The sequence below is a fragment of the Gopherus flavomarginatus genome, chromosome 2 (genome assembly GCF_025201925.1).
Source record: "Gopherus flavomarginatus isolate rGopFla2 chromosome 2, rGopFla2.mat.asm, whole genome shotgun sequence".
Classification (NCBI taxonomy): Eukaryota; Metazoa; Chordata; order Testudines; family Testudinidae; genus Gopherus; species Gopherus flavomarginatus.
Genome location: NC_066618.1, coordinates 197,048,324 through 197,060,314, shown reverse-complemented (window position 1 = coordinate 197,060,314; position 11,991 = coordinate 197,048,324). Strand labels below are relative to the sequence as shown.

Genomic DNA, 11,991 nt, shown 5'->3' with positions numbered 1-11,991 from the left:
GTGGCCACCCCATTAAAATGGGGCTGTGACCAACTTTGGGGTCTGACCCACAGTTAGTTTACACTAGCAGTTCTCAATTCCCTACTTATGTTATTATTTATACATGATGTGTATTGGGCCCAGAGAATTTATACAAATGACCTTGCTCTTTGCCATAAGACCTACACAGTAGCAATACTAAATAATAACTACTAACTTTGCTATGAGAAGCTGTACCAAATATTCATCAGTGTTTTAAGTACATTATAATATACTGCACCTCTATGGAAGAGCTAATCTACAAGAAGTGTATCAATATGAAAAAATACCACACACACGGAGATAGCTTTCTGCATTTTATTAAATTGTTAGTACAAGTAAAGGACCTCAATACATATAAACACAATTTAGAACTAAAGCTCAACTAGCCCATCTTGTGGGTTAATGGGGAGAATAAAGGGTAAACAATAAAAATAATAAACAGCACAGCAAAAGTATAAGACGACTGTTCCAAACGGTAACCAAAGGCTTGAATGAAAATGGCAGGGTTGTGTGTAGTTGCAAACTCTGTAATTTTTTATTTTTTTTTTAAATTGTGTTCCCTCCCTCCCTCATCCCCTCCATTTTTCTGCCATGTTAGAACTAATGGATACATTCTCCATATAGAACATGTCATGATATTTGATTACCATGCACAAAATAGCCATAATATCATTACTGAGTTTGCAACCCAAAAAAGTAAAAAGATCATTTTTAACTTTGGTTTCCCAGAAATGTCAAGGGTTAACAAAGCATCAACAAAATGTTTTGTTTTGCTGTATATGAAAGATATTTTTAAAATCACAGGATCTAAATTGCTGAAATGACACACATGAAATGTAATGTTTCCAAACAGGATTTAAAAATCTTATCAAAGAAACTGATGGATCAACCTTTGCATCATCATTTATTCTAATTGCCCAGAAGAACGTTCATATCTAGAATTAGCCTGAGCACCACTGCCTGTAAAAGTTACAGAATCAAACACAAGCACATTAAGTCCTTGGTACAGGCACTAGCTAATTTTTTTTTTTAATCAAAACTTTTTATTAACAACTTAATACAGTTTTAGTATACTATCATTTACCAAGTTTGTTTTTTAAAAAATAAATGGTTTCTAGTAATTCTGAGGCATGAAGTGCCTATTTTCTCTCTCTCTTGATTTATATCATTGTTCTGTTTTTACAGCTTACTGTTGACAGAGTTAGGTAATTCAACTACAATTTTTCCAATGTTTTTTCCCATGTACATATAATCTACAGCACGGAATACAGACTCCAAGCCAATGAACTTGCCCTCTGGAGACATGTCTCCGAGGTCCACCTCACAAACCAGTTCTCCACTTTCATACATTGTGAGTAAGTGCTCCATAGCCATTTTATATTCAGAAAGGTAATGGTTCAGGAAGAAACCCTGGATGCTGGCAGATTTCTTCAGCAGTTTTGCTGGCAACATTTCTGCTTTAACAGGCTGAAGGCCAGTAGGACTTTGATAGCCAGAGATAAACCCAATAACTATCAGGCGCCCTTTGGCAGCCAAGGAGTTGACAGCTAAGTCAAACATCTTTCCACCAACAGATTCATACACTACATCCATACCTTCTGGGTAGTCCCTTTTAATAACAGCACCAACATTTTCAGTTTTGTAGTTGATGGGATGATCACAGCCAATGGATTTCAGAAAACCAGCCTTTTCATCACTGGAGCAAGTTCCAATTACATGGCACTTTGCCTTCTTTGAAAGCTGCACAGCAAACTGGCCTGTTCCTCCCGATGCTGCAGTCACTAAGACCTTCTTGCCTTCAGACAACTGTCCAAGCTCCTTCAGACTGATGTATGCTGTAGTGCCACTTACCATTAGAGTAAGAAACTCAGGTTTCACAGAGGGTAGAAGAACTGCTTGTTTGGCAGGCACAACTGTATATTCAGCAAAAGAACCAGGTGTCATATAGGCCACAGCTTGGCCTACTGTGTATCTGGCACTAGCACTGAGGCCTAAGGCTACCACATCACCAATACCTTCAAAACCTACATCAAATGGGGGTTTAACTGAAGTGTCATACCGGCCAGCTGAGTAGTTTATATCAGATGCATTAATGCCAATAAATCTAGAAGAAAACAAAACTTTGTTAACATGCTTGATTTGTCAAATACGTTGCCATGTGAAAAAGCATCCACTTACATTTTCTGGGTAAGATATAACAATGCATATTCAAATATACCAGTAATTAGAAAAAATGTTCACCTCATACTATTAAAAAAAAAGTCCATATACATAGCATAGCAGTGATTTTAATCAGACTTTTGTATCTTATGTTTCTAATACTGTAGAAATTTTAGACACATTTTTAAAAAATAAGACATTTTCCACATGGCCATTTTAACCAAAATAAGCAAACCAAAAATAATTGTGTATGAGACTGGAAAATTAAAATTAATTGACCACTCTGCAAAGGATATAAAAACTCTGTGGAATAAAATAAGTGCTAAATATGTTGATTCTGGCAACAAATTTACATTTCTGATTATAATACTGTTAATGACTAACGATAATATTAAGTATAAATGTTATCTGCAAGGTCATTGATCATAACATGTTACTGAAGGCAAGTTTTTTTTTTTAAATGATGGTGTGACTATAGGAAATTAGCTAATTTCAACCTTATTAAAATATTTTGCTTTATATCAATTACTTGCAACACATCAAAACAGCATTGTACAGAAGGACTGAAATTGTAACAGAGTATTCAATGTTTAGAAGTCCTATTGACCTCTAACAGGTGAAAAAGAATGCCAATGTTTTCAAAAAACACACACATATACTAAACTTGATTAGCAGTAAAAGATAATCATGGTATCACAATCTACTTTAATTGTACAGGCAATATTTTACTAACAATATTTTTCCATGTCAATGTAGCTCATAACTAAAATACCTTGCTACAAAAGGAGAAAGTGGAGGGGGAGAGTCTTAACTAGAAAATGTCAAGAAGCTTGCACATGCAGCAGAAGAATCCCAGATTTTTACTACATGTAGAAGCGATAACCTAAAGATTATAGAATTTGGTGTCATATGAAAAGCTGTAGAAATATGCAAACAGTGCAATTTTAATGGTCAGTTAGCAATATTTTCAAATTGTGTGTCTGAGATTTAAAAAGTGCTTACACACACAGTACTCAAAGAAATGAGAAAATGAAAAAATGCTTTATTTTGATTTTTCAGTTCCCTATACTATGGAGAATCTCAGACTTTTGCTAATGTAAAGTGTGTATCACACACACACACACACCATCTATTAATATAAATATATATAATATACACACAGGCGGAGAGAGAAGAATGTGACTTTTGTTGCTTTTCTTAATTCTACATTTAATCTCCTGTTTAATTGTAACAAAGAATGTCTACATCCTGTTTATAGATTAAAAAAATCCACTATTCTTTAATTTACATAATTCCCATGTCCCATTCTAAAACAAACCAAACCACCCCCCCACCACCACCAGCAACTTCCATAGCAAAACATGTCTCCTCAGGACATTTGAGAAAAATGATCAGAAAGCTAAGGTGCGATTGGTGCTACAATTCTGCATTAGATTTTAAAACCCAACTTTTAGCAGTGGGGTTTAAAAGCAGAGAGATGGTTATCTCCCTCCTTTCCCTCTCTTATCCCTACAACGATAACCTTCAACCCATGGATTTACCACCTCTCCTCCACTCCTAGCCAATTTACCCCTGAATTAGACTCCTTGCCTGATACAGACAGAACCTCCCTCCTGGCGCAGAGAGCCTATTCCTGCGCCTTTGATTTTTGCACTGTATGAAATAGGCATCCCCTGTATGCACCCTAGAGAGGGGAGGAATTTAAAATAAAAACTTTTCTCCCTCACCCTTAGCGGTCCCATCTTCTTTTCACTTAGGATCGTTCTTAAAATGGAAAGAGAGGGACAGAGCAAGGCAGGTAAATAACCGGCTAAAGCTGGAAACTTTGTGTGTGAAGGGGAGGGGGGGATTGGAAGTACTGCAGTTAGCCAGATGTCTGGTAAACAAGTGTCCTCAACATGCTGCTTTTTACCAGAGAAAATGCAAATCACTCCCCATCTCTTCTTCTCCGGGCTCCACCAGCAGCTGAAACGTGTAGGCGTGAGAGAGGACGATGCAATGGCAGATCTCGGGGAAAGACACAGTGCAGAAGAAGCTGGTGCTTGCCTGGCACCTCCCCACCTTTTATGGTAACCGTAATAGGGGGAAAGTGCTAGTATTGGCACCAATAGGAGTGTGATGTCTCAGCGGGGCTTCGGGGGTCGGCCAGGGACTAAGAGTTGGGGCACCTCTCTGAGGACACTCCATCCTAGCACTCCCTCCCTCTGGCTCCTATTCTCCACCCCGGCATCTCCACCTCCTTCTCTAGCACTTAGCCACTTGCAGCTATGCCTCCCATACAAAGCTTTATGTGCAGATGCGGATGCCCTTCCATCTCAACTGGGATTGGGGTCTGCATTTATTCGGTGGCTGTATTACTAAGGGAGTCTGAGATACACACAGGTCAGCCTGTGGAGAAACATTTGAAAGACTGTCCTCTTTTTCGCGATCCCTGCATTTTCCATTTAAAACGGGGCTAGGAGCCTCAGCAAAAAAATAGATGATTAGGAGGAAATAAAGAAATGCGAACTACTATATAATGTGTACAAGGCTTGCTGGTAATATTTGTTACCACCCTCCACCCCCCAATCTTCCAAGCTGCCTCTGTCATGTGAAATGATTCTCTCCGGACTAGGAGAATCATTATTATTAATCAATATAGTCTCCAAGCTTGCTAAAGTACTCCCCACCCCACTTCTTTTTCTCAACCCATCAATATTTGTGTAATTCCCATTTGTGTTCGCATATAGGTGGGTTTTTTTTAAAAGGTAGTCACCCTAAATGTCCCATATGCAAAAAAAGATCAAACCACAATGTCGGGATTAAAACATATTGTCTAAATCCTTTTGAACCTTGCCTGTCAAGGTACTATGAGGGAGATGGTTTGCTGTGCTGTGCCCCGGACGTTTTCAGACCCTTTCATTTTAAGCGCAGAAATAAATACAAGATCAACTTCCCAACTCGTACATGAGAGAGCGAGACGAGGTGGGTGTAGCGGGGGAGTAAAGGCGTGCACTCTGTGTTTGCAGTATACCTTCAGAATTCTTTTCAAGTGATCTGCCTCTTTTAATTCCCAAATTTAAAATGTCTTTGTTGTTTGACTAAGGAGGGTCTGGTGAGGGCACCGTCTTTCGCTATTTTCAAAATCTGAAGCGCTGAGACACGGAACCAGACTGGGGCTGGCTTTTCCCAAAATAATTACACACTCCGAGTCACTCCGCTTTATTTACACTGAAGCGTGCTGACCCCCTCAGTATTGTTTATTATAAATCCAGGACGAGCCCGAAGGAGGGGTGAAAATGCTGCTTCTCGCACCAAAACAAAACGTAAGAGACAGAAATTCAACACAAGAGCCTTCAACACAGAGACAAAACAAAGTAATCCAAACTAGGAGCGCAGAAGAAAAACAAAATTCTCAACCCAAACACTCAGCAGAAATAATCCCCCACCCCTCCCACTGTGATCCACCAAGCCATGAATCAAAAACTCCCCCCCTTCCATTTCAATAAACTTTTTTTCCCCTATTGACTTCCACCTCAGCAGAAAAACGTTACAAATATTTTGGAAACGAAATAACCTGTCTCTCCTTTACAAAAAGCTCGAAAACATCGCATAATTTAGGGGAAACCTGGGCTTTTGTCTTTGGGTCGTTCGTCTGCAATAAAACAGAGGCACCTTCTCCCTCTTGAAAAATAGAACAAATGCATATAAGAAGCGTAAATGGTTATGTTAAGGATTCTATTCCCCTTCTCCCTCCCTCCTTCACCCGAAAGAGAAAGTTTATTGTTTTAAATCGATTTCTAGTTTAAAAGCATTGCTCTGAGAGTAAAGGCTATGATGGATTTTTCTGCTAAGAACTAAGGGAATCATCGTGGGTTATTTTTCCACCGAAAGGAAAAAAAGGGGGGGGGGTTCCACTTAATAGACGAACATCTTATTTGAAAATCAATAAATACAAGGACCCCAAAGCAGTTTTCCACCTTATTCCCCCAAATCCAAAAGCAGATTTTACTGTGGTGAATAAGGATTGTTTTGCATAAAAGCTCGAAGCAATTAATACTGTTCATGGGCGTGACTGGGACTAAAATGGACAAATCCGCAACTGCACCCTTCAAACTCAAGGCATGTATTGTTTTGTTTTTAAGATCCTGTAGGCTTCTACCTATTGTAAAATGTGTTTTCAAGAATAAATAAAGCCAGGGACACATTTTGTCCTTTCGGGATGGGAAACAGCTTCCCCAGGACAGTACAAAAGGGGAAAGAGGGGCTTGTTTCCTGCTGCAGCTTTCAGGAGGCACAAACAGAGAATACATATATGGATGTGATGTGAGATTCCTCAGCAAATAATAATAAAGAGAAAACTCCGCACAACCCCAAACAGTACAAAATGTTTTAACTCCAACCTCAATTGAGTACTTCCCCCGCTCCTATCCCTTTTTATAAACTGATGTGTGTTAAAATACAGTAACTGCCTGGCTGAGTCTCTGGACCAGCTCCTGCTTTCACTCTGGGGCGAGCTGAGAGCCTCAACCCCACCACTCTGAAGTGTGCACGTCCCTCTGGCACCCAGGGAGCCCACCCAGGACCAAGGTGGGGGGGAGGGAGAAGGAAGGAAACGTTACACTGAAAACAAAATAAATTACATGAATAAATTTTAAAATTTCATCGGAAAAGAGGGAGAGACAGTGTGTGTTGTGGGGGGGGGGGGGAATTAGAGAACAACGACGTAACAACCTTATCATGTCCAGCTAGGCAAGACTTAGACTTGCTACATTTTTCTGTAGCTGTTTGTAGTGTAAGGCAGTCGGGTCCCTTCCAAGAAAAGGAATTTAACTCCAGCCTGATGCGTGTTTCATGCCATTACTGTTTCAGGGCCAGTCCTTATTAGATGCAGCAAGTCTGTTCTTTAGACCTCTCTCGCTTTTTCTAACTCTCTCTCAAAAATACTATAGGTTGATGGCAGCAGCGGATTAAAGTTTTGTATGAATCTTTTTCAGTCGCAGAAGTCCATACCTCTCTCTTCCGTGTGCAGGTATTGCACATTACATACATTATGAACCCTCCCACTACACACACACAGAGACTAACTACAGATAAGGTACACAAACACTTCTATTAAACTTTCAGTTCGATCTCACGTCTGTTAGCTATTTCATTATGCACTGTCTTTAAACAACCAGTTCTACGTATGGACAAGGTTTTTGTTAGACAAGTCTTTTAAAAACAGGTTTCCCCCCTTTCTCCTCTTGACAGCAAGAATTAAATAATCTTCCATGGGGCTTCTAGAGTTCCAGCTTCTACCAAGGAAAGTTAGACCTTTAAAAGCCCTACTTTTGTGTTAAGGAACGATACCATCTAGGCGGGAACCAATAAAAACAAATAAGCCATTTGGTGAAAGGTACATTTTGTCCCTACAGTCTTCCTTTTCTTGGGAGCTGACCAAGAAGCTTGAACGGACAGTACTAGCTAGCACACAATTTACTGCATATTATGCTAAGCAAAATGTCACATCTTTACTCCCTGTGTGACCCGTTTCGTTAAAAATAGCCAACAATTTAGAAATCCTGCTTCCCACACAAGACTAACGGTGGCAATAAACTTTCGAAAAGGTTGGAGAGGCTTATGCGGTTTGTTAAAAGCTTATGGCACATCGAGAAGCTTCTCCTTTCCTGGTTTTACTGTTTGCACTTCAGGGGGAAAGAAGAGAATGGAGTGGTGGCCAGGCGGTTGAAGGGTGACAGGAGAAGGAGACTAGCACTGACAGACTGGGTCCTCTGCCTTCCTGTTGATTCACACTCACTAAAGGTTAGTGACGTGGAGGACTGGGGGGGGGGGGGAAGAGGACCCCCTCCAGACACACAGGGAAACGTCCTCACGGTTGTACACATACATAAGACATAAAACAATCATTGGTGTATGGTCTATCTACACTTACACACTCAGACCATGGCTATAAATAACACAGAGGCAGCCTGTTATATATTAATGTCACTCCGACATTTACATGGCTAAGACAGACACACACGCTGGTGATTGTATGTAAATATAACGCACACAAACCTGGGAGGGACTTAGAAATCATTTTCTGGGTTTTCAGTCCCCCCTGAACACTTGCTTCACGTGCAGCTTTCTGTTTAAGCTCAAGCTGCCCTTTCCCACCCTTGAAAATGGCTACTAAAACAGTGATTTGTGAGGCTGTGTTCTTCCTCCGGGTAGGAGAATAAATACTGCTTGATCAGCTACATTTGTAAGACAGAAGAAACCAAACCAAAAACAAGCACCTCAAAAGATGCAGAAATCCCCACCCTCCCCAATGCATGGGAGGAAATGATTCTGGCATCAGACATTCAAAACAAACAACAACAAAATCAAATTATAAGGCGCCAGATAGCAGCTGGTACAACCTGATAGGATGACAGAGCAAGAGAAGGCCACAGGAGGTGAGAAGTCAGAGGGAGTTTGAGCAGGAAGAGGGCTCAGACCCCAAGGCTAGGAAGGAAGGTAGGTAAAGAGAGGAGTTGCAACGGGGCTGGAGAGGGGAAGGGAACTCACCTGTTTCTGACAAGAAGGTCTCCATCTCCCGGGAGTGGTACAGGCGCGTCCTGCCGCAGGGCAACAGCCTCTCGGAAGTTTGAGCTCAGCTTAGTCACCACCAGCTTCTTCATGGAGCTGGGGATAGACGAGCCCTGGAAATCCAGAAAGTGACGGGAGTAGGACATGTCCAAGATGGGCCGGGGCCGAGCACCACCAAAGCAGGACCAGAAGGGACCCTCCAGAGGACACAGCCGCCGCCTCCTCCAGAACCGAGATCCCCAGCACCTCAGCAAAGCGTTGCTTTTTGTATTAAAACTCATTTCCAGCCTTAGACCTCTTTCCCACCCTCATCATCCTCGGGGAGCGTCCAGTTAAGAGGATTCTTCGGACAGCTTGCAAAACCCACCACCACCAAACTCACAAGATGAGACACTCTGACTCTCTGAACATAGCTATTTGTGTATGTAAATAACGTCTAATGTAGCAAGCTGCAGCCTGTCTGCGTCCTCCCAGCCCAGCCCCTCCACAATACGGAAACACTAGAGAAGCAGCAGCACCAGCAAGATGATCCCCTGGAGCTGATCTGCATTTACCGTCACTAACATGAAACAGGAACAAAGTTCACCCTCCTAACACTGTCCCGCCTGCAAAGCTGCTGCTGCTGCAGCAAAAATTGTGGGTGCATGTGTTTGTGTGATCTGCAACAACACAGAAACACATGCATGCCTCTATATAATATAAACAAATCTGATCACCGCAACCAGGGATTTCTTACTTTCAGTAAAATACAGATTTGCAAGATTTTCCGTTCAAATTTTTGCTTTTTAGTTTGCATGCTGCATTTATCCAGGGATTTAAAATATAGAAATATAAAACAATGCCGCGTTCCCACGCCCCTTGTTTATAAAAGACGAATATGATCCCTTTAAAAAAGTTGAAAGAAAACAGGAATAAATTATCAGATCAATAAGGTTAGAATAGTAAAGAGAAGTTGCAGCTAATCTTCTAATGTTGTTATTAGGAGCAGCTGGGGAGCTGCAGGCTGCTGATACAGGCACCTCCCCTTCCGTGCGAAACATTCACTTCCTCGCAAGGTGGAACAAATCAACCCAGAGCGGCTAGCAACCACTAGTGGATGCAGCACTTAGATTTGGAGAAGAATAAAAGCACTACGATTTATGAAAGGATTTAAAGCATCTTAAGGATTTTTGTGTGTGTTCTGTCTAGAAAGAAAAAAATACTGCTGATGTCCTTCTAGGCGGGAGACACACACATGAAATGCACTTTATAGCCTCATGGATTTTATAGCTCTCTATAACCCGTGTACAGTTAAAAAAAACAGTGGATCCTTTTAGCTATGACATTAAAAATATTGCCATATATTTATTTTGGCCAAAAATATTTTTTCTACTCTCCTGTATCTTTAGGAGAGGATTTTTAAATCAACTTCTGCAATGTAGAATTACTTTTGGGAGAGTATTTATAGGATATCAACTGGGAGGTCAAAGAACTCCAGTAAATGTTTTGATAGAACTGCCAGTCTGTACTTGGTGATGGTGGAAGTTAATTTAATAGAGCTGTTGCAAGGTGTAGGAAGAATCCATGTATAACTCACCTGGAATTAACTCCATCATTTCAATATGCACAACTCATTTCTTAATAGCATGGTATTAATAGTTAAAATCATAATAAAAATCACCTTTTTGCCTTAAAGGAAGAAAAGTTATAGCTTCAAGTGTTTTCCTTTAGGAATCAGTATGTAGTTTTAATCTTCTTTCCTTAAAAAAGGGGGAAACACCTTCTGTTCTTGCAGTTAACAATATATGAATCCCTAGACATAAACTATGCAAAATCTATTAGCAGCATTTCATATGCTGCAGTTCTTGCTCCGCAATCTGTTGGTTTTTTAAAGTAAGGGAGACCTGCAATCTCTCACAAATCATCCTAAATTCAAGGAGGGGGAATAATGTTTTTGTGTGTGCCAAGACTAGGTAGCATCTCTTGCTTTTTAAGTTTGCCAGAACTAGACATCTGCTTAAGTTAAATCAGCACATGCGTCTTGCAGAGCACTTTAGCAAGTGGATTATAATAACAAAACCCTCAATGTGTGCCTCACATGAGAAATCTTTTATGCTATGCTATATTAAGACTTCTTTTTTGTCATATTGTTTAGCTCTGGCAAAAAATGAAAACAAAGCAATTAAAAAGATTGACAGGTATGGGTTTGTGTGAGACCTATTTGTAATTGTCAGGGTGACGTTGGCAAGAGGAGGAGGAGTAAAAAGCTGAAGCAGGAAAAGCAAGCTCGATGTGTCTGTCTATCAGTTGAGACTGTCTGAAAGCTCTGGGATCTGAATGTGTGTTACATTTCAGTGAAAAGAGAAGAGAGGGAGAGTGGATCTCTTTCTCTCCCAGGAGTTTAAAGGGGGGGAAAACAGTTCACGTTAATCTCTCCCACCCAGTGAATATCTTTTCTTTTTCTCCCCCTTTGCACACAGTCTCCGGGGTTTTTCTTGGTTTTGGCTTTTTTTGTTTTTCTGTTGCACATCAAGATCAACCAAAAAAATCCATGATAAAAATGTGTTTGAATTATATTTAGTGTCAGAAGAAGCTGCGATCTGTGGAGGCAAAGAAAGGGGGGAGCAAGGCAGAAAAGTAGTCCTCTCCGGTGCTGACACTGTTTGATCTGTGACTGTTTGGAAGGTGGAGGAGTGACTGACATTTCCCATCCGGTGCATATGTATGTATGGGGACTTTACTCCTTTTTATTATTTGCTTTCTTGCTCTAAGACTAAGTGCTAAGAGGAGAAGGAGAGACTGGATCGACCTAGTTTTCTGCACAAAGAAAAAACTATTATCAGCGCAATAATAAAAAACCAGAGAAAGCCAACAACAACAACAACACACAAATCCACGAGCTTGAAACAAGCCAGCGAGCGAGAAAGTTGCGCTTTGAGACTCTTTGATCTTGGAGAAAGGAGGGGAGAGAGGGTGGGGAGTGACTGAATTTACCGTCTCATCGTTGCAGCTTGCTTAGTGCTCTATCGAGAAGAAGTGATTAAGGGAGGGAAGAGAGGGTGAAGAAAAAGGGGGGGGGGGAGAGAGAAGGAAAGCAAGAGAATGGATTTGGGTTGAAGATTGAACTGATCCAATCTATTCATTTTCCACATCTCTCCACTTGTATCTTCCCTGCCGCTGCTGCTGCGAGGACTGAAGAGCTTTGTCTTTTAAGGAACTTAAAAGAGGGGGAGAGAGAGAGCGCGAGCGAGGAAAATTAACCTCGTCAATGAAAACATT

General features: G+C 40.8%; 2 protein-coding genes across 2 annotated transcripts in view; one reads left to right on the top strand and one right to left on the bottom strand.

Annotated features, from left to right (window-relative positions):
- Positions 1-322: 322 nt before the first annotated feature.
- Positions 323-9,751, bottom strand: PTGR3 (prostaglandin reductase 3). Its single transcript, XM_050941844.1, has 2 exons — positions 8,713-9,751; positions 323-2,125 (listed from the first exon to the last, which is right to left on the bottom strand). The coding sequence occupies exons 1-2, from the start codon at positions 9,012-9,014 to the stop codon at positions 1,201-1,203; spliced, it is 1,227 nt and encodes a 408-aa protein (XP_050797801.1). The 5' UTR covers positions 9,015-9,751; the 3' UTR covers positions 323-1,200.
- A 1,299-nt stretch (positions 9,752-11,050) lies between these two features.
- Positions 11,051-11,991, top strand: part of TSHZ1 (teashirt zinc finger homeobox 1) — a 54,982-nt gene continuing 54,041 nt past the window's right edge. Inside the window, exon 1 of the mRNA XM_050941795.1 lies at positions 11,051-11,991. This exon is cut by the window's right edge and continues 444 nt beyond it. The gene's annotated coding sequence lies outside the window, so the exon portion shown is untranslated.